At 36.6% G+C, this 23,961-nt stretch overlaps 1 protein-coding gene across 5 annotated transcripts in view; it reads right to left on the minus strand.

The window, feature by feature from the left end:
• Bend7 (BEN domain containing 7) overlaps positions 1 to 23,961 on the minus strand; it is a 79,361-nt gene that overhangs the window by 24,298 nt on the left and 31,102 nt on the right. For 4 of the 5 annotated variants that reach the window (XM_026410270.2, XM_077802718.1, XM_026410266.2 and 1 more), the window contains 2 exons: positions 21,845 to 22,113; positions 10,410 to 10,635 (listed from right to left, as the gene is read on the minus strand). In XM_026410270.2, coding sequence (XP_026266055.1) covers positions 10,410 to 10,635; positions 21,845 to 22,113 — 495 coding nt within the window. The remainder of the gene's footprint in view (positions 1 to 10,409; positions 10,636 to 21,844; positions 22,114 to 23,961) is intronic. The other variant, XM_026410269.2, reaches the window with a different exon arrangement.

Genomic DNA, 23,961 nt, shown 5'->3' on the forward strand with positions numbered 1-23,961 from the left:
ATTCGGGATCAGTTTTGATCCCTAGATTTATACCGTCCTTGATCACTATACATCATTTGATCTGTTGCTATCGTTTCTGCCTGTCTTCAAACTTAGATTCTGCCTTCTGGAATTCCAGCTGCCCTTTTACAACTTGTCCTGGGGAAGTTGTACCACTGTCCTGTTACCGTGCCCTCTACACAACCAGCGTGATGGAGTTGTGTTTTCATTTTTAAGAAACTACTTTTTAGGGGGGAAGATAAATTGGCTGCTTGATTCTGTCCCTCCCTCTTTCATTTGTTCCGGTATTTACTGATCATTAGTCATGTTGTGTGACATTGTCTCATGTGCCAAGGAATTTAGAAGCAAATATAAAACATGCTCTTCGCCCAAAGGAACATAAGTTTTATTAGGGAGAAAAGATGCTCAAACATAAACAGGATTACCATATATTTTCTGGGAATAGTTCACATTTAAAATGCCTATTTTGCGAATGAAATTATTAATAGTACCATTTTTAAAATTTTTAAAAATTTTTTAGTTATAGGTGGAAACAATGTCTTTATTTTACTTAATGTGGTGCTGAGGATTGAACCCAGTGTCTCACTCATGATAGGTGAGCTAGTTACTTTGGGGCATAACACATGCATGGTATTATGATTTAATCATAAGGTTCTTGAAAAGTCGATGTGGAAGTGGTAGGGTCTAATTCTGGAGCCACAACCCCAGCCCTAACAGCACCATTTTTTACTCTCAAAAATGATATGGTCATTCTCCACATAAAACATTAATAGCAAAGCAAAGGATTAAGACTTATGGCTTAACCATACAGAGTTAATAAGCACTATAGGAATTTAGGGAAAGAGGCAGTGTAGGTTGAGGCTTAGGCCAGGAAGAATGAGTTGGATTTGTCTAGAAAGAGGGATGAGAGACGAGGATCAGCCCTGGGGAGAATAGCAAAACTCAAAGTCAAAATTCAGGTGTATGTGATGGTTGAGGAACAGTATCAACCCTGAGCTGGTTCACCTGGTAGGAAGCTCTGGGAGAAAGAAGGGAGAAGTCAAGTTGCAGGGAAGCTGGAAAAGGGCAAAGATTAGATGTGATTTAATGGGCAAAGAGGAGGTAAGTAGGAAAAATTATGTCATGAAATTTGGTTTTATAAGTGTTGCTTGGCTATTAGCATATAGTTTAAACTTGCAGGAGGAAAGGAGAGACAAGATGTATTTTGAAGTTTTTGCAGAACTTTAAGGATACAGAGATGAGCAGCTGGATGAGGTCAGAGAAGATGAAGAGTAAAGAATATGAGGAAGGACACAAAGAATTGATAGGGTTGGGTAATGAAACAGGATTAACTGGGGAGAAAAAAATTCATTGAAGGTGATTCTAAGTTTACAAAATTGAAGGGTGGGAGACTGTTGAAGCCTCTGCTAAAAATAATGAGGTTACAAGGAGGAAGTACCAGAATTAGAAGATCCCTTCCACCTTCAAGGGGGTTGTATGTCTGGGTAATGAACATCATAGTTGACTTTTCAAGAACGTTGTGATTAAATCACAATGTTATGTATGTCTTATGCCCCAAAGTAACTAGCTCATTTGACTAGCTCCTATAGAAAGTAGGAATTCCCATATTTCTCTACCCCCTACCCCCACCGGAATGGTACTGGGGATTGAATCCATAGTTTCTTTACCACTGAGATATATCCCCAACCTTTTTAAATTTATTTTGAGGAAGGGTCTCATTAAATTGTTGAGGCTGGCCTTCAACTTTCAATCTTCCTGTTTCAGCCTTCTGAGTAGCTGGTATTAAAGACATGTGCCACTGCACCTGGCTCTGTCTACATTTATAATTGGTATTTGCCCCCTCTTACTGGTACCTGGCTAACCCAATTCAAAAGGTAGATATGGTGACATAGAGGGGTGGGGAGGGACGTACTTAAAATAAGTAACGTTAGACTTACTCCCATTAAAATGGCAGGGTTGATGAGAGGATGCTAAGGTTGAGTATAAAAATGTTTCTGAGAAATACTATGAGCTGACCATGGAGAGCAGTCAAAAGATAACCCAGAGAAGGATTCATGAAACACAATCTGGAAACAGTCACTGTAACAGAAGACTACAGGGAGCAACCAGTGGGAAGATCTGACTGAATCCAAAAGGTGGAAGCTCTACTACAGGTGCTTTTATCAGGACAGATGCAGCCATGTTTGCTCTTATGCCAAAGAGTATTGGAGGCAGTCAAAAATCAATGAGTTTTCAATTCAATTTTTAAAAAAGTTCTATGGTTTTTAAGAGGTTTTCTCACTAGAAGGTGACAGTCCCACAGTTATTACTGTGACTACAAAAGTTCCATGATCATATGTATGTATCATTTGGATTTTAAGGACAGAAATACTAGCAAATACCAATTTCTGAGTTTTTCACATTTTGACGTACACCTTGTATGAGGCAGTTTACATAATTGAACTGAAACATTTGCTGGATTATTGAAGCCACTTGTAGGTTCCAGCAAAAAGCTAGAGGGAATATAATTTTACCAATTCTGCCCTTACTATACAATCCCGTTTCCCTACAAAAGGAGAAAACAGGAGGATGTGGCATTAACCTGCGGATGCTAGTGAGCATCTCAAACCAGCCAGACAATTCAGAGATTTAAATACAAAGGAGGTGAGTTATGTGGAAAACATTGCTTTCTGTTTTCAAGGCCACAGCTAGTCCATATGGCACCACTGTGCAGATAAGAAAGGTGCCCTTCCTCAAGACACTTTGCTTTCATCTGCTGAGAAATGTCATAATAAATATACAAAGTGACAGTGTTGGCAATGGTGATGGTGCCCATTATGCTGTGCGTTGTGGTCAGGACGCAGTGGCCCTGCTTATGCTACAGAAACTTATCTCTTTTGGCAGGAGGATGTTTTTGTCAACCCTCACAGTACATTTGTGTTACAAGGAAGGTTTTGTGTGAATTCAGCAACTGGGAATTAGAATTTTGTCTTTGAAGTTAATCCAGTACTGGTTTCTACTCATTATGTGAAGGGCTCAAGAAGGATCAATAAAAGCCACCACCTTTCTCTTAAATTTCTCCACATTCTCACTCATCCCTTATGTAGCAAACGATGTAAGTTTGAGAAAAATGAGATTCCTTTTCTGAGCTTAAGGAAGACCAGCAATGAAGCAGGGACAGGCATTAGACTCACTGTGGTCCCAAACCCAAGAACATTCTGATTTATTGGGTCTGAGATGGAGTCTAGGCAGCTTTAAGAAACAACTGTTAATAAACACAGCTTTATCTGAAAACCCCTGGGGGGCACTATACTTGAGTCCATTTCCTTGGTATTATATCAGTGAAGTTAAATACTTTAAGATAAACAGGTTGCCCTCAAAGTCTACCAAATAGTAGAGGCTTTAAATAGTTCTGAAGGAAAATGACTTTCACCCCTTGTTTTGCTGAACTTAAGCTCCATTAAATTATTAGATAGCTATTTTTTTTCCATTTTCTTTGCATTTGATTACTTCTTATCATTAAAATCTATTTCAGATGTCACCTTCTCAGTGAGAACATCTCCTACTGAGATTTATATCCTCTGTGCTTCCTACTTGTTAGATAGCAGCCATCTGACATTTATTTTGTTGTGTTCTGGGGTAGGGTTCTGTGTTATGGGTCACTACTGGCATACCTGTAGCTCCACTAGCTTGCACATTCCTTAAGATCAGGGGCTATACCTTACTCATCTTTATGTCACCAGTTCCCAGCTCACAGCGTGTGGGCAATGAAAGTTTGTGCTTTTAACAGAAATTTCATGACTACTGATGATTTCTAGGTTAACAAGGTCAATGAACACACTGCAATGATTTGGATGTTCTCATGACTTATCCAGAATGTGAAAAGCAGCAGAGACCATGTCTTCTGCATGACACTGTGTGGTGAAGAAGTTAGTGGAACAAATGCGCTGGATTTACCAGTCAAGGAGACTTTGGCCAAGTTATGGTTAAGAATGGAGACTACATTTTCAAGACTGTAATATCAAGGTCTGTGGAACACTAAATAGCATTTATTTTGTGACCCTTAAGTTAGCTAGAATTCAGGAAAGGTCCCTCTTCCACCTTGGTGAAGCAGGCAGTCCAGAACTAGTGAGGCACTGCCTGCAGATCTGAAACCAGTTTCTTGTGTAATTCGAAAGAGAAAATTGCCTTAAATCCCAGAGTTCAAAGAATGAAGGCCACTGAGACAATGGTATGTTCTCATTTGTTACAGAAGTGGAACAGAGTAGCCTTCAGGAAACTAGTGCTCTTAAAGAACAACTGAAGGATACCAAGCCTCACAAGTAGGCTGTGGCACACTGTGGACATTCAGCACAAGTGTTAGAATCAGAGTTGGGAGGAGTCTCTCTAAGGTGGTTGGGGGATCTGAAAAACTGCATCAGAATCACCTGTGGTTGACAGTTCAAAATTCAGATTTCTGGGAATATCCTATACCTACTAAATCAATCTCTGAGAATGAGACCCAAAAATCTAAAATTTTAATTAACATTCCAGGTAATTTTGATGCACAATAAAATATGAGAACCAATATGAAAGGCACTAAAAATATAGAATATACAGAATAGCTGTGATTCAACGTGACTTATTTAAATGTCGCTGACCCTCCATAAAAAGTGGAAAAACACAAACAACAACAATTAGGTGATAGTTACAAAAATAGCTCAAACAAGCTGTGTGATGTAATTTTATAGGTGTTATATAGTTATCTCCTGTTTTAGGCAGATCCAATATTTAAAAATACGAACAGAGCTGGGCATGGTGGCACATGCCTGCAATCCCAGTGGCTCGGGAGGCTGAGACAGGAGGATTGCGAGTTCAAAGCCAGCCTCAGCAAAAGTAAGGCGCTAAGCAACTCAGTGAGACCCTGTCTCTAAATAAAATACAAAGTAGGGCTGGGAATGTGGCTCAGTGGTTAGGTGCCTTTGAATTCAATCTCCAGTACCAAAACAAAAACAAAAAAATATGAACAGATAAACTGACATATGACCATCTTTCAAAAGGATTTTTTTTAAAAAAATATTTTTTCAGTTGCAGATGGACACAATATCTTTATTTATTTACTTTTATGTAGTGCTGAGGATCAAACCCAGTGCCTCACTCATGCATGGTAGGTGCTCTACCACTGAGCTACAACCCCAGCCCTCAAAAGGATTCTTGAAGCAAAGTATTCATCAATTGGTTCCAATTGCCAAACATCTAAATAAGAACTTATTTCTTGAAGTTCTATGCATTGGAAGTGTCTTAGAAGTTTTTTCCCCCCTTCTTCTTTAGGGAGAAACTTTGAGCTCAACTCTGAGAAGTTTGAGATCGAACTTCTATTTTCCTCTCTGGCATCAAGGGAATGAGTCTCATGAAAAGACCTACCCTTGAAACTGGTGAAATAAATTGAAGTACAGCTATATTTTAACCAAAATTCACTTTGAATATTCTTTGCACAAACAATAACTGACTGGGTGTTTTAAACATTAGTATGGCCACCTTCCTACTGGAATTTATAAAGAATAAAAAATGCTAAATTTTAAGGTAGACATTTAAAGGCAGGATGCCTTTATTTTCAAATACTCCTTTTATAAATGAAATGTGCTGGAAAATGGCTTTGGAGTCAGACAGAACTGGGGTTAAATCCTGATTCTATCACAAGCTGTTTAAGTTAAATAAATTTACTTAAATTTCTCTCAGGCAAAGTGTCCTCTCCTGCAAACAGGAATAAAATCACCAACATTGAAGGGATATTCAAATTGAAATTGATGTTTTAGACTTGTGCTTAAAGGGAGTTCTGAGAATACAGAGACATTACTATCAATCAAAACATAATAAATCAGATATGAACTCCACCCCAATTAACTCAAACCTATGTGAGATTAAATAGAAAATGCCTGTTTACTTTTTTTACAAATCCCAAGAGAGTGAATGATGATATACAATAATAATGAAAAGTAGAGGTATTATAAAATGACAAAAAGTGACCCTACATGTGTCTAGAGTTATTGAAATAAAATGAGAGGCTTTGGTGGTCATTTCTATAGAGCCTGTGAGAGGGTGACATTGAATGTAGTTAGGCACTCCAGTTTGAATTTTTGGAGTAATCACCAGTCAAGAAGTGTTCCCTCCCAGAGAAGTTCTGATCCCTTGTGGCTAACCAGGCAGACCATCAGTGCTGACCTCTTAAGAGAGTAGCAATTTGTGTCAAGTAAACTAGTGACCATTAATCAGTTCTTTTGCTTATGCACATATGTAATTTCCTTTGAATGCAAGAGGATTCAAGACTCCAGTTTGACAGTAATAATACTTTCTTAACTAGTCATTATGATGCTGAATTAAAAATCATAATGGGTTCTAAAAATCTTTTTATTGAAACTATATTTTTTGAAGAGTATTTGGGGAGTCAATGATTATGTCACATTAAAGTAACTCTATGTCAAACTGCAAGTCTACTGAGGTATGTCATGGTGAAAGCCAGATGGTGGACCAATCACTGCTTCAGCAGATACCACATGATGCAAGGGGAGCACACTGGGGACTAACCTCCACTCTGTGTTCTGGCAAAAAATTCTGAATCAAATCCGTGATACCAAGTTTACTGAGTGTTAAACTTGACTTCACTTAACAAGATCATAAGTTACTTCTTCTCAAAGTTGAATTCAGATGTTCAGGTGAGTGCTTCTCATTAAGTATCCTTTCATCAGTAAGACCTTGGATCATAATTACAAATTAATTTTTAATGAATTACCACCAAGTTTTAGTAACTATAAAAGATTAAAAGATGAAATTATATGAAAAAAATCTACAAATAATCTTATAGTTTAGTTTCAAGATAATGTCATGGGGAATGTTACTACTACAAACAGTTTTATTTAAACTTTTATTTTCAGTGCATTTCTCTTCCTATTTATAAGCATTTTATAGATTTTCATTCATCTTTTTTCCCCACTATTGTTTTAACCAATCTAATCACCCTTGTTTGAAACAAAATCAAGTACCATTTATTATTTTTACATGTGAGATTTTATAAAATTAACCAGTCTTCTGTTCCTAGGTAAGTGGACTTGTCAAATCAATATACTATTGGGGTACTATCTCATAAAAGGTGGAGTAAGAAAGAATATATTTACAAAATGTTTTTCAAGTGTGCAGTAGATAGCCTTGGCACTATTATGTAGAAAAACCATTTTATCTCTTTTCCAAATTAGTCAGATCCAAAAGATTTGGATAAGGAAGACGAATTTCTCTTTATATCTTTACTGTTAAACTGAGTATAGTTGTTCTATAAGACCTAAAATTAATGGCTACTTCCAAAAATCACTTTACCTTGTATATGTGGGTTAATAAACCTGTTGTTAGAGAAAACATGGTAAAGGAAAATGTATTAGGGAATTAAGATAATTGTATTCAAATTTATACTCAGTCTTGGTTTCTACTTGTTTTACTTTCATTGGCAATTTGACTAGTACAAATTTACAACAATGTTTTGATTTTTTTGTTTCAAATTAATTATGAGAAGACATGAGGATAGACATTTGCATCAAACTCATTATTTCAAGATGAAAAATAAAACCCTATGCTTACTTGTTCACCCAACATGTATTTATGGAAAACCAGTTCTTGTGAAGTGTGTAAGGGAGGGAAAAACTTCCCTCCACCCCAGGAGGATTCAGTTGAGTCTGAAATAAACTAACAGGCAGGTTAGCAAGACAAAAAGTATACCAATTCACTATGTGCAAAGATAACATGAAAACCTAGAAACACAGTGAGAGCAGACACTTAGTATAACTTCTTCAGGGGGCGGGGGGCGGGGAAACACACACACACACACACACACACACACACACACACACACAAATTGGCCCCAAGAATGGTGCTAGCCTGTGACCAAGTCTGTCTGGTTATGGCAACACCCTCCAGTTCTGCTTCTGTGATCTGAGCTGATGCCCCTAGCCTATGAAATTGCCAGGGAATAGTTTCATGACTACTGAGTTCTTCATGGAGGGTCTGTGTCATAATCACATTCATACTCTGAATAAAGACAATAAGAAAGTCCAGGGTAACTTCTGAAGAATGAGATTATGGAAGTCTTTAAGTTTTCTATATTTTTTATGCCTGATATTTTGTAAGCATAAATTATTTGTGTAGTCAGGGGGAAAAAACAAAATGAAAATATGTCTATGAATAAAAACAACAAGGGAGCAAATGAACATAAAATATTTGTTGATTAAGGCTATTGGCTATTTAGGGGTAGATTTTTGTCTGTTTTCAAGTTATTATATTTTCCTAATAGAATTTTAATGCTAGATTTAACTCAACAATAAAAGAAGCATATGGAAATTTTGAGCTCTTTGATTTGAATAATCGGCTTTATTAGGTATTAGGAGTAGAGGCCTCACTGTTGTTTTTATTTCTAGCAGGAGTAGGGCTGTGAAAAAATTAAGACACAATCTCTATTTGTTTGTAATTCACTTTTTCAAACTCTTGTATAATGTCCAGTTTAGATGGAAAATGGTGGAATAAACCTCTCTATTAGTCTACTTGTAATGAGCTATTTCATTACCATCTATTATGAAGGTAGCTTTTCTACATCATTAAAATGGAATAGGGTCATAGTTCTTAATTTCTTTTTTTTTAAACACTAATTTTTTTGAATTTTTTTTAATATTTATTTTTTTTAGTTCTCGGCGGACACAACATCTTTGTTGGTATGTGGTGCTGAGGATCGAACCCGGGCCACACGCATGCCAGGCGAGCCCGCTACCGCTTGAGCCACATCCCCAGCCCCATAGTTCTTAATTTCAAATACTGTCATAATGTTAAAATACTTCCCTGAAAAGAAAGAAAGAAAAAAAGATAGGTAGGTAGGAAGAGACAACTAAAACAATTCCTGACTGCATTTCAGAGAAGCATCAGCAGCCTTGACCTTCATGTTCTGAGAAAGCCCAGCCTGTTTAAATGGAAATGGACCTTTCTTCATTTCAGCAAGTCCTAGTTACATCATTGACCGTTTTTCAAATTCTGTAATCTTGTTTTTAGTGTCACTTTGAGCTGAATCATTCTTTTCATAAATGGCCAAGATTGTGATATCTCTGTAGCTTTTCTTATTTAATACAACTCAGCTGCCACTTTAAATGAAAAAATTCTGATGGAGCATGAGAAATTTCCTGTTAATGAAGGCTTATGTCCTTCTGGCCATGAACAAAGGGTGTCTGGTACTTGCTAACTCCATTTAAAATTCGAATTATTTTGTAAAGTTAATTGTGAGTTTCCAAGTATCCTTTAAGTACTATTAAATTCAATTACTCATTTTGCAAACTAATGGGCAAGAGGAGAGGACAGGGAATCTCTCTGAGTCAGTCCCACTCACAAGCCCTGACAATGCAGAACTAAATCAGTTAAGAATATCCTCATCAGCTATTCTACTTTTAATTAAGGACTTATTCAAAATTTCATTTTCATGGTAGTTGTGCTTAAATTTGACACTTTGTTTTCATTTTTTTTTATTTATTTTTTTATTACTGGGGAATGAACCAGGTGCTTAACCACTGAGCCACATCCCCAACCCTTTTTAATTTTTATTTAGAGACAGTGCCTCACTAAGTTGCTAAGGCTGACCTCAAACTTCGATATGTGCACAGCTGTATACATCCTTTTTGTTAACAGCATTTAAATACTTCTATTTCCTAAAGTTATATTTATCAGAGTCCTGAATAAGGACACTGTACAGTGAAGAACTAGGTCTAGGATGTGGAACTAGACAGAGATGGAGACATGTCCATGAACCCACATGGCTGTTGTAACACCATGGAATACAGACATATGCTCCAAGGAGGTACAGGGGAGAGACCCAGGGTGGTCTCTCCCTGTAAGTGGCATGACTTAAAACAAGAGGGAGCAGACTTGGCTAGGAATGTGTGGAGAGGAACAGTGTGTGGCTTTACTTATATTTAAAATGTCTTTAGATGCAATGGTCTGGTAATGTAGCTTCTGAACTTTGGAGAGAAATGTCTTACTTACTTTAACACGTGATAGGTAGCTTTATTCTTATTTACACCTAAAAACTTAAGTTTAAATAATATATTGATGGAATCCTTAGAAATTTACTGAAAACAAAAACACTTCCATTTTAAAAGTCAAATTAAAACAAGCACTTTTGGTTCTGCAGCAGATCAAATTGGCTCTTAAAATATTATTTTAACAAATTAACATCACCTTGAAATACCATATCCTAGTGGTATCTGGGGTGGGGAGTTGTAAGGTGCATACCCAAGAGCCATGCCAGTGGGTAAGGTGCAGTGGCAAATTAAATTAGCTTCTACTTAGTTTATTATAATTTCAGCTACATTTTTATGGAATGAAGGCAAAACACAACAAAGAATCCAAAAAATGAAATGATGCAGACCAACCTTTTATTGCACCCACAATATTTTGGTCTAGTCCTTTCCGGTTGTCATTGAGTCCTCTTTTCCTCTTCCCATTGGGTAAGGAGTTAGCCAAAGTCTTGTCATCAAAAAATGCACACACCAGTTTTCTAAACAGAAGGCTTCCTGAGCGAGTGTAGTTTGACAGTATAGAGTCCAGCTGAGACTTAGGCATAAACACATCAAAGCCTTCAGCAAGTTGCACTTCTGGCTACCAAAAGAAGAGAAATATTTCATTAAAAGCAAAATTTGAAGCATTTGACTTTGGGCATAAAGTGCAACAAAAACCATCGTAGCTCGTAGCTGAAATGTCCATATCATGTATATGACACAGCCTCAGCTTAGTGTGCCAGAATGTGTACTTTCTAAAACCAATCATCAGTTACAGTTCACAAAACAAGATTCCAGTACTGTCTCATCAAAAGCAACAGAGAGAAGTACACTGAGAAAGTATTCCTGTTCTTACACATTAAGAGATAATCACAAAATCATGTTAATTCTAGAATTAAGGGTCGAGTCTTCTATATGAAACACCCTCATTCATTTTGTAAACAAAGGAACAAAGGCCCCAAAAGATCATGATAAAAATGACTTAAGTACAATTCATATGTGCTCAGTGCATTACTGTCTCATACATTAAATAATTTAATTTCTTTCACCTGAGGTCACAAATATGGGACTACTCCACAGGGCCTGTCCTCTTTCTACTATGTCAGGGTGTTAGCTGTGGAACTATTTTTTTAAACCAATGAGAATTTTTATGTAATTTGATATACAAATAAAAATAATGAGCAGGTTTCCAGGCCATTTCAATCCACTCATCACCCCTACTTTCAGGAGGAAAAGCCGAAGTTATATCCCAGAGGACCCTGAAAAACCAATGCACCAGCCATAAGACAGGGATACAGGATCAGAAGACCCTTGAGGTGCCTTTCAGCTTGGAGTATATCATACAATAATACAAATCAGACACATACTACATTCTCTATCAGCATACCACAGATGTTTACAACCTGTCTTTTCGTCTTGCAACGGGCATATACTATTTCCTTTCCAAAACCTTTTCTATCTTCTTCCTGTCATGGAGGTAGCTATGTTACCACTGGGCATCTGACATAGCATATGAATGTATTTATTACGCTGTACTTTGTATTTCTAAGGTCTGGCATATAGTATACACTCAATAAATTCATTAGTCATAATCTAAACTATTCAGTCATTTATTGTTGGTTATAACATGACAGCTTTAAAATGATAATTTTAAAATGAAGAAATGAAACTGGCAATTTTTATTAAAAAATGATATATTCAGTTGTATACACTTTCAAAGCTCATTCTTAAGATCTTTTATTTGTTGCTTTGTAAAACTGGCATGACTTTAAATTTTTTTTAATCACATTGAAAATGTGAAGATTTTAGATTTGTTTCTGTCCTGGAAAATATGAATTATTATTTTTGTTTGTCATACTGTTTTCAAAATGCCTAGCAAACTACAAAGTAAAGGATGCTCAGAGCTCAGCCTAGATTATTCGGATGACTTAGGAAGGCATCTGGGCCCTGTCTCCCCAAGATGGAATTTTTGACTGGATTACCCAGAAAGTCATCTCATTCCTCTGCTTTGCTTTGCATTCAATGTTTGGTTTCTAAATGCTTGGCAAATGTCACTGTAAAAACAGTGCTGTCAGGGTTTCCCCCTGCCTTTTGCATCTTGCTGCTTCCTGGTCAAAGGTCTGTGGAGGAGCTTGATAGGAGCTGGAGGCTGAATACTAACTCCTAGAATAAGGATGGCACAAATGAGGCACTCAAGAAATATCTGTTAAATGATTCAAGGTGGAAATATCAGGACTGAATTTTCCATCATAAGCTAAGGTGAAGTTTAGACATCAGCAGAATTTTTCATATCCTGTGAACTTTTGATTCTAAATGAACTGATCTCAGATTTTTGCTAAGTGCTCCTAGATCATATGGAAATCATTAAAAATATCCAAGTGTATCTCGCAGCTATTTGAAGGTCTGAGGTATTACAGAAGCTCTTAAAAAATTGCAAGAAAGCAACAGGAAGGACTCCCAACTTGTCTCATTCCTATAAACCTCAGTTTGAGTCTAATACCACTAATCAGGTGCTTAAAATTTAGCCACCTGATTGCTGAGACTCCCAGAACTTCCCCTTTGATTCATCCTGTAGGACTTGGACTCTGACTTTAGAAACACTGACCCAATTGAGCTGCCAGGCAGAACTAGCCACTCCCCTCTTCAAGCATTGATAGTATTTTCTATGAAGTATGTTTATGGTACCTTATTTAATAGGGAGTTTGTGTTTCTCATCAGGATGAGCACTCTTTTGTATTCAGTGTGCCAAGCACCCAGCATCCAATAGCTATTTGTCAGAATAAACAAAGCGCTATGTAGAAATTCATTCAAAATGACTAGTGCAGATTCAGAGCTCTCTTGTCCCTGTATAAAGGAAGTGGGCTTGCAAGTCTGTCATGCGATAGCTGGGTATACACCACCAATGTCTTCTTAGAAGGGTTCATGTGCTCCTTCCAGCAGGAGATTGCTTGGAGAAGACTGTAATGCCTGATTCAATACCTGCACATTGAGCACCCTCTGTGGGAGGAATTTCAAGCTGGCTATTCTATAGTGCAGACTTATGCATAGATACCTATCATGCAAAGTAGAAAGTGAGGAATACTGTAGGAGAGATACAGAGCAAGTACTGTCGAGAGTCTTACTAGCATCAGGCAGGACTTGGCTGCTTGGGGGAGCAATGGAAAGGGAGCTCAGGGGTTAAGAAAGGGATGGGACAGCATTTTAACAGGGTCTTAAAGCTAACATTTAGGAGACTGTGGTATAGTTGTTATTTGTGCATCTATTTCGACTCTTAAAACTAAATATCTGGAGATTTTTGAGGGGCCAAGTCTTCCTACAGCATCATAACTGCACTGTGATTTCTAAGGTACCATTCAGGGAAGAAGCTATCACTGCTTTCTGTTCCAGTTTCTACTGCCAGACTGATATTGTTATTTTCAACTGTTCTTTCCAGATCAGGGGACATGAACTCACTCACCTGTAAGCACCTTACAAAGGTGTAAATAGTTTGATTAGCTGCATAGCAGCCTGCAGCAGCAAGGGCAAAGGTGGCTAAGCTCTACCCCTCCTGCTCTTCCTGGCTAGCCTCCTGTTCAGAGTTCTTAGCAGACAGTTACTGAGCACTAAGACATGTCTGTCAGGTGCCACAAAGCACCAATTTCTAAAATAAAGCTTGGGGTGGGGATGGCTTTATTTTTTTGAAACATGATCTACAGCTTCACATACATAGTTAAAATGGATTAAAACTCTTTAATTGCATAACTACATCTTTTCTTTTTATTTACTGGTGGTAGTTTAAATGAGATTTCTCTGCTTACTAAAGATAGTTATGACAGAAATGAACACTATTCCAAATGAGTATCATTTTAAAAACTAAACTTCCCTTGACAGATTCACTATTTGATACTCTAGTCAAGATAGACTACACACTAATCTGTAGATTCTACTGATTACTGTGGTAATATGATCTTTAAATGATTACATCCCAATTATGGGGCACAATTTACAACATAGTCATCATTTTAAGGGGTTGAATGTCTGAATTCCCATTATAAATCCGGATTTTTGAGTATGCTTTGATTATTGGGGTGCCTAAGAATAAGCACAATAATGTATAGATTATGCCTTTTCCTTATCCAGTGGTATCACAGTTTACTTTGGGAGAAGATGAAGGAAAAAACTGCATTTTGTCCTGATGGCTCTTCAAAATGTCCTTGGCTCCAGGCCTGCCCACTATTTTGTTTCTTGCATTTCAGTTGTAGTCTCCCTTTGCTTACAAGTAATTGGGGGTTAAGAAGTAGTTTGGGTGAGAGATCCATGCCCTTCAAGTCCCTATGAGCATATCATGTGACTGCCCTATGTAATCTAAAGAAAAACAAGACAATTTTTAAGGATACTACACAAATTAATCACACAGGGAGCATTTCCCCTATATACTATTTTATTTTGTTGTGGCATTGGGGATTGAACCAAGAAATATTCTACCACTAAGATACATCCCTAGCCCTTTTATTTTAAAAATTTTTTATTTTGGGACAGGGTGGTCTTGACTTTGTGATCTTCCTGCCTTAGCCTCTGAATAGCTGGGATAATAGGTGTGTGCTGTTGTGCTTGACTAGGCTATTTTATATTACTAATTCAAAATTATAGTCAAGTTCATATAAAGCTACATATAGTCATTGATTAGAAGAGCAAAAAAAGAATAAATATTCATGCTAGGCATTAGACACAGATTTTCAATTGCAAATTAATAAATTATACATACAGCTTTCAATACCCACACTTACAGGCACACACATGAAGTTGTCTGCATGAAATCCTGGGGTGTCGGGATTAGAAAGGCAAAGCTGGCTAGCTAGTTAAGTCTCAGACTGGCTCAGGACTGAAACCTGAAAGAAAACTATAGAGGAAGAGGCAGAGACTGATGAATAAGACTGATTTTACACTGCAAGATGTATAAGAGGATTGATAAGAATGTTTAAAGGATGTGAATTTAGTCTTTCTGTTCATCATCATATAATGATGCTCACTTACTATTTATTTATTTAGCCGTATATCAGATACATTCCTAGGAAAATGAGCTTCAGCTAATGGAAAGAATAATTTAAAAACACAAAAATTCATAATTGATTTTATTTTGCTCATAAATGTAATCTGCTTCTATTTGAGAAAACCTAAAATTGTTTCTGATAAATCAGGCCTGATCCAGGTAGACTTTCTGTTACCATTTATTAAATGCTAGCCAAGAACATGGCCAATGAAACTCAAAGGCAGGCCTGCTCTGGTTGGCCTAGTGAGTATAACTCAAAATAGGTATGGCCTGGGGCTGTGCTGGGCTGAGAACCCCTCATGGATGCAGCAGAAGCTTGCTGGATATACCATATCAAGACCAACTTTGTAAAGTAGATACTCTATGTTAAGTAAAGAATGCTTGGCTGAAAGTCCTTTAAATAGTAAGCTTAACCTATACTATGTACTAGCATATACTCAATGTTGAATAAGAGAAAAATTATGGAAATCATTAAAAAACTAATTCTTTCGTAAAATTGTGGTGGAAGTAAGAATTGAATTTTGCAAGAGACAATACAATTTGGTCTCTTGAAAATTTCTTCATGCACTTGCATAATGAGAGTTGCCAAAGTCTTTCAGAGATGTGTTTAGCTTTTTCCTTCTCAGGTAATAAATTAATGACTTTGAAGACTAGGGTTGACTTATGTTAAGATATTTTAGCCAAATGGATAACACCTAAAGTTATATCGCTGTGATCTGTTTTTTTCCTAACTCTGCTAAAACTGCTCCTCCAAGAAGATGTCTACTCTAAGACTCTGTCCTTGCCCTCCAGGCAGGGAGGTCCTGCTCTTCCTAGTTCCCAGGAAACTTTCTGGCTGCCTGTATTAGAGCTTCATCCTATGATACTGTAACTACTATTTGTGAAATTCTCTCCATGTGCTCCTTTCAAGGACAAAGACTTTTCATTCATTTCAGGGTGACTTAGAAAATTGTGATATGATTAACTTTTATTTGCTACTTACTATATTCCAGACCCTACTTTAACACACATTTCATGGATTTCCTAATTTAATTCTTACCCCATGAAGCAACTACCACTTATTCCCAATTTGCAGATACAAAAACTACGGTTAAAAAAGTCAAGTAACTTGTTTAAGATGATGGGTGCATCATTTCACATAATGAAGCAAGAATTTGAACCCAAGCAGATTGTGTCAAAATCCTGCATTCTCACAAATATATTGCCTTGGTTTCAATGTATCAATAAATAAATGAAAAATTGTTGGCTTGATTTACCCTGCTATATCCTAGCAGATCATTTTGTCTTGATAGGCTAAGAAGATACTTAAAAAACAGATTCCGAATCCAGCAGCTATTTATATGGAAAAAAAAATGCATTTTAAATTGTTTATTTTAAGAAGAATGATACAAATGATTATTAACAAAATCATCTTTAATGAATATTCATAGATTTATATTCTGATAACTTTTAAATTTCTGTGATCTAGGGTTACTGGAAAATATAGTAATTACAACAAACAGATAAACATTATTTATTTATTTATTTTGTGTGTGTGTGTGTGTGTGTGTGTTGCTGGGGATTGAACCCAGGGCCTTCCGCATGCTAGGTAAATGCTATCCCACTAAGCTACATCCCTAGCCTGACATTTTTTATTATTAAAAATTATTATATTTTTTAAAGTTGATCTAAGTCTCTCACCAAAGTCAAAAGAAAAAAAGAAGCCATGCTAAAAAAAAACCAATAAATCATGTATAACTAAAAAGAACAAATAAAAAAATTTATAAAGAAAAACAATAAAGCTAACATATACCAGGTATATCTGACCTGAAAAACCAAATCAATATATATTAAAAAACAGTCACTAAGAAAGGAACAACTGCCATGGGTTATATACTCATGAGAAAAATAAAGAGTTAAATATTGTATCCAAGTGTGAAATTTGGTTTGATTCTTTGTAATTTAGGTTTGCATTGTATTTAATGTGCTAATTTAAAAAGGTTCAAATAATCCTGCTTTAAAAGAGAAATATTTCTGGCTACTTCCTTTTTAAAACACAATTTGTTCATATGCATCTGTTTATTCATTCATACAGGTAAGTTTAATTAAAAATACATTTGTTCCTGTAAAGCTACTTAGATAGGACTGTTAAGGATAAAAAAGAAAAACCAAAACTTATGGGGAGCTTCAAATGTGCCAGGCACTGTTCTAAGTGCTTTATACAGATGGCTTCATTTACTTCTTCCAACAGGCCGACTCTATGAGATGAGATTATAATTATTCTTGTTTTATAGGAAGAAATCTGAGGGAAGGGGCAGATTCTCTTGCTCAGGGTTTCAGAGCTGAGATTCTAAGCCAGCAGCCTGACTCACTTCTCCCCAAGAAACTTCCAAATAAACAGAATAAATAGCCATAGTGTAGCATGGTGGTTCTCTTTCATGTAATGATCACCTCATAAATAGTTCCTGAGTACTCATAATATACAAAAACGGTGCTAAAATGTGCTTAGAAAAAAATGTCTTTCATGCAGGGACAAGAGCAGATGACAGACCTGGCTTGGGAACCAGCACTTTGTCTTCTGGGTGTGAATCTGTATAGGTTCTGTGCGGAGGATAGAAAGAACATCTCTAAGAGTAAGGATAAATGACATCGTTTATTTAGCATAGGATGGGATATGAATATTATGACTACTTATATTATCTAGTTTCTGTTCTTGAGAAGCTGGGGTGGAAGGATAGAAAATCATGTAAACAATTACAAAAGAGTACAGAAAAGTTCTATAAAGGAGGAGTGTTCAGATCAGATTAGAGCCCTAAAGGTGGGTGGGTGGGTAGCGGTATTAAGAACAAGCAAATGGTGGTTAAATTGAGGAGTTCTAATTAAAGCCAAGGTTCTAATTAAAGCCAAGTATAGATCCAATGTTTCATAAGTGTATTTTATCTTTAATACAAATGCGGTTATATTTTCATCTGCAGATTAAGAAAATAACATTCATTGAGTACATTTTATGTGCCAGGCACTGCAATATGATTTTCCCATATTCCTTTTTTTTTCAAAAATTTTTTTTTAGTTGTAGATGGACACAATGTCTTTATTTTATTTATTTATTTTTATGTGGTGCTGAGGATTGAACCTGGTGCCTCATGCATGCTAGCCAAGCACTCTACCACTGAGCCACAACCCCAGCCCCAGGATTTTCCCATATTCTATGGATTATTTAATGCTCACAACACCAAGGTATTGACATTTCAGGTAGTTCTTATTAGAGCTTAGTGTTTTTCTGCATTTGAGTTGGAACAATTGCTACCAGGCAGAAGACCTGAGCCACCTGCCATCATCTACAGCTCCATGTAGCCCTCACATCAGTTTTGTGCCATGGCTATGTGCATTTGTATTTGTGTGACAATACAAGTCCCAGTGTTAAAAAGGTAACTTAATATGCTGAATTTTTAAAAGTCACAGTAATTTTTTTTTTATATATTTAAGAAAGTAATAAAGGGGCTGGGGTTGTGGCTCAGTGGTTGAGTGCTTACCTCACATGTGTGAAGCACTGGGTTCAATTATCAGCACTGCATATAAATAAATGAATAAAATAAGGTCCATCAATAACTAAACACACACACACACACACACACACACATATTAAAGAAAGCAATAAGGCATAGGTGTGATGTTCATTTTTCCATTGTTCCTAGCACTAATCTTTCTTCTGTGCACTTTGTGTCTAGAAACATTTTGAGGGCACTTAACTCACTCTCTTTGCTTTCCAGAACAGAAAGCTAGCTTCTGCTTTTATTTCCCTCTCTCAGTTAAAGTTGGCAGTACAAGTGAGTAACCAACCCAGTTTTCCAAGGTAAAAATCTAGGGTTTTCACTCCAGTGAAAGTCTCTCCTCCCGAGCTCACGTTTTGCTTTCTCTCAGGGTCCCTGCACTTGCCAGACCATCACAGTCTCCTCCCTGGTTGACAACAGTGATCATCCTCTGCTCCCCTTGATGCTAATATTCCCTCTCTCTGCCTTTCTGCCATCCACAACACTGTTCTGGTTACTCTTCTAAAACACAGGCAGGATATTCCTCTATTGGAAACTTGCACTGGCTCCCTAGTGCCCACAAGATGAAGGCTGAAGGCCTCAACATGGTATCAGGGCTTTCAGTCTCTGGCCTCATCCTGCTTTTACTAGAGCCAGTCAGACAGCTGTTCTATCAACACCGAACCACTTGCCCATCCTATGACTTTGGATCTGATCTCCCAGCCCTGCATACTTCTGAGAGTTCAACTTCAAATACACAATTTTTGTAGATGATAGGTATTATTTCCTCTTCTAACAAATTTTAAAAGCCTCACAGCTAAGAAATAATAGAAGACTAGAAAGACATCTAAGTTTGGGTGCCTTGGCATTGATGGTCCCTTCATTTTGGGGAGTCAATGTCCCACCCCAGGCTAGCCTCATGAATGCCCGGGAGCACTATCTCTAGACAGTATATACACATCCAATGCTGGGTCTCACTGCCATGCCTGCTAGATAAAGTTTTGGTTTCTGTTGAAGAGGTGAATCAAATGGTGCATCAGCTGAATAATGTAAAGGCAATATGCATACAGATAATCTGCTTTTCTTTAGAAGCAAGTTACTTTAAAGAGATAATCAACACCTGAGTTTTCATGGATAATTCTGAATGTGCTTAATCAAATTTAATAGCTCTTGTTAACAAAAATAATCATGAATACGAAGTAAATTATTTTTATATAATATGTAAGTGAAATCATAAAACTGATATTGGTAAAGATAATAAAAATTCTATTTCATGAATGTACACAAAGCCTTTATCAGATCTTCTTTAATTTATCTCTAAAGTACATTTGGAGCTTAAAAATAATGAAAGAAGAAATTTCAGTCATTAGTATTAGATGTACATCATCTCCTACATGGGTTGTTCTTAATACTAAAATTAGAAAATTTAAGAAAAATGAAAGTATAATGAATAATGCTTAGGATTAAAAATTTAAGGAAATTAGAAAATTTAAGGAAAAATGAAAGTATAATGAGTAATGATTAGGATTAAATGTACTTTGTAGAATAATTTACCTCTGTTTCCAAATTCATGATTTACCTGGGATTTGAACCAGGCCCTTAGTTGCAGTAAAAATATGATCTAATAAAGTGAGCAGACATCCAGGGTAGAATTATTAGTGATTTTTAAAAATTAAATGTTTAATTTAATTAACATTTGTAGCATGATTATTTTTAAAATTTTTATTTAAAAATTATTTTTAGAGATTTTTAATAGAATTTTTTTTAGTTATAGATGGACACAATACCTTTATTTTATTTATTTGTTTTTATGTGGTGCTGAGGATTGAACCCAGTGCCTCACATATGCTAGACAAGTGTGCTAACACTGAGCTATAACCACAGCCCCTGCTTATACATTTTTAAAAAATACCTCAACATCAAGGATTGGATAAATGATTTTCTATTCTAAAAAGTCATCAGATGAAGCTGGGGTTGTGGCTCAACGGTAGAGCACTCACCTAGCAAGTGTGAAGCCCTAGGTTTGATCCTCAGCACCACATATAAATAAATAAATAAAGGCATTGTGTCCAACTACAACTAAAATAAATAAGTAAATATTTTTTAAAAAAGTCATCAGATGAGCAAGGTGTGGTTGAGCAAGCCTTATAATTCCAGCTGCTCAGGAGGCTGAGGCTGGAAGATCATGAGTTCAAAACTCAGTGAGACCCTATCTCTAATAAAATATAAAAAAGGGCTGATGATGTGGGCTCAGTGAGTTGAGTACCCCTGAGTTCAATCCCCAGAACCAAAAAAAAAGTTACAAAATGATTATTTTGGTTGTCTTCCTTTATTAAAGACCCAGTGTGAATACATGCTAGCAATCCTTCAGTTTGAAAGAGAGTACTTAAAAAATAGCAATTTGTTTCTTATTTAAAGTTTAAAAGGTAGGGCCAAACTCCAGTCCTATATAGACCTGGGGGAGTTCTCAGCAGGATCTGATTCCTACAAGATCTGATAATAACAGATCACTCACTCATGTTTATTTTAAGAACTCTGCCAACAAGTGGGGTTCACAACATAAGTGTACTTAGATAAAGATATTGTAAGTAGAGTATGCAATGGCAAATACAGCACATTATGATAGAAATTCATTTTACGGTCTATGAATATAAAACAGCCAGTCAGATGGCTATCTCAGATATAATCCAACATCCTGGACTGCAACAACATTCAAGCTATGATATTAAAATAGCAAACCTTTGCAGAACGTTAACCTATCATTATACCAAGTAAATGACATGGCACTGCCACCTAATTAGCAGTGTAGCTTGCATCTATAAAATAGAATTAGCACTACTGCTTCTTTTTTTATTATTAGTTTGTGTTTCCAGAAAGGTATGACCTTATCTGTATGCTTCTGTTCATTTATGCCCATCTACAAAGGATTTAATTATGTTCTTTTAGTTTTCTACACTGAGGAAATTGAAAACTGCCACTTCAAAATTAAAAATGTTAAAGAAATTAGTGAGCAGATTATTTACACCATCACCCTTCTTCTTTCAGAGATAAAGAATGGAAACATGTTTAAATAAATACAGCATGAATTTTTCAAAAAAGAAAATTCTAGGCAGGAAAATTACTACTGGTCTTCTTTTTCTCTTTCTCACATTTATTCTCCAAGTTTGTCTAGTTGTCTTAGGCAGAACTATTTAAGGAGAAAGCATATTCATACTATAGAATCCCTGGGAGATATATCCGATACAGTCAGCAGCCAGAAAACATCAACTTACATCTGAGGAAGGTGATTCAAGAACAATGCCGAATCCCAGGACGTGGCTGTCCTTGGTGGAGGTGAGCTCTGAGGCTTGGGGACCAGAGTGCTCCAAGGCCCCTGCTGCTGGCTTCTTCTCAATTTCTAACACACTGGGCTTCTGTTTCACAGTAACAGGTTCAACTGTCCTTGGGGGCACTTTTTTCTTTTTATTTCTCTTGCGTGACACAGCAGTTCGCTGGGAGCATATAAGGGAAATTGGGGGTTGTTGTCTGTTTTGAGTTCCAACTGTGAACAATAAACACAAATATGGTACGGGCACTGGTGTCTACCTGAGGAAAACTTACCCCCATCTATCTCTGTGATTTACAAACTGATCTGTAGTGAGGTCCTTCAAAGATGATACACACCCAAATAAGCCTCACTCTGGACCTCAAGGTTACCAAATATAGGCTGGGCACACTTTAGAGCCCTGTGGGCAGAAAAACACCTAGAACAAAACCCTGTTCCAAAAGTGGACCATTGCAACATAATGGTACTGATGGCTTCAACAAAGTAAAGGATTAAGAGCTATGAGAAAACCTGCAATCTTCATAAATCATCTGACACTTAAAAATAAATAAGAATTTTGGAACTTAAATTCAGGTATAGATATCCATGCTTTCTGGTAAGCCCACTTCAGGAACACGCTGGCTGTCATTTGGAGTTAGGCTGATCAGTTGCCAACAATCTACAGGTGTCCAGACTGACAAGCTGGAACAATGATGATCATTTGGGCAAGACTGAAAAAAGGAAGGATTTTGTAATAGGGACCAGTAAGCCCGTGGGAAAAGCCTATTGGTCACTTGAGCAGGCCTGGAAACTCTTTCCTCATCAAATATTCTGGGCATATCAACTATCTCCATGGCACCATGTTATATGGTTTTAACTTAGGTCACCTCTCTACACCTCAGTTTTGCTTAACTGAAAAGAGGAATAATATAGTTCTATATAAGTCGGGCAGATTAGCAAAATCCAGAAACAATTTGAGTTCCAAAGATGAAAAGCACTATATAAGGACTAAGTGATCATACTGGACAGAAACTTAAGGAAGCCAAGGTGGTTTTCACAGGTACATTCTGAGAAGTAGTGACTGTCAGCTATTTAAAAACACTCTGATGGAAAGTGAAATAGAAAAATATGGCCTGAATTGCAAATCCTCATATATTAATATGGTTTCTTAAATATGACCACAGAATATGCCTGCTTTTTTTTGCAGAAAGAAACCTATTAATGAAAGCAAAGTAAAAACTGTGTTCATATGCAGATAGATATGGATCTTATCCTCTTACTTCTTTCCTATCAGTCTGAAAATAAAGAATATTTACACTTAATTCTGATGTTCTCATCTTCAGACTGGAAGACAAGTTATAAGTATTGGAAACAACTACCTAAAAAAGTAGTTTGACCACTTGTGTAGTATTTAGTCTTACTGGTTCTCTACCTCAGCTGCATATTAGAATCACTGTGGAGTTTAAACATATTAGAATTACTGGGGAGTTTAATAAAAGCAAAAACAAAGATTGAAAATAACTGAAAAAAAAAATCCCAGTCCAAAAAACACCTCAGACTAAATGAACAGCCCAGTCTGGTGTGGGTCCTAGGCATGTTAATATATGTGTATATATATACATATACATATATACATACACACACATACATGCATACATATATATGTATATTTTTTTAAATTGTTGATAGACCTTTATTTTATTTATTTATATACATTGCTGAGAATTGAACCCAATGCCTCACACATGCCAGGCAAGTGCGCTATCACTGAGCCCCAACCCCAGCCCATGTTAATGTTTAAAGCTCCTCCAGTGATTCTAACATGCAGCCAGAGTTGAAGACTTCTCTCTGTTCTGTGTTTATTCCAGGCTAGCTCTGGCCTGTCAAATAGACCCCCAAAGTGATGCTCAATCTCATCTATGCCACAACCCTAAGCCCCACTATTTCAGATTAAAAGAGAAAATGTTTTTGGTTTGCAGAACACAGAGGATGATATGAGTTTTCCTTCTCCTTTTGCAATTCTAGACAGAACCCCCACTTCTGGCTTCCGGATCTTAACTTGATCTTACTCCTTTGACTGTTCAT

The sequence above is a fragment of the Urocitellus parryii genome, chromosome 9, assembly GCF_045843805.1.
Source record: "Urocitellus parryii isolate mUroPar1 chromosome 9, mUroPar1.hap1, whole genome shotgun sequence".
Taxonomy (NCBI): Eukaryota; Metazoa; Chordata; class Mammalia; order Rodentia; family Sciuridae; genus Urocitellus; species Urocitellus parryii.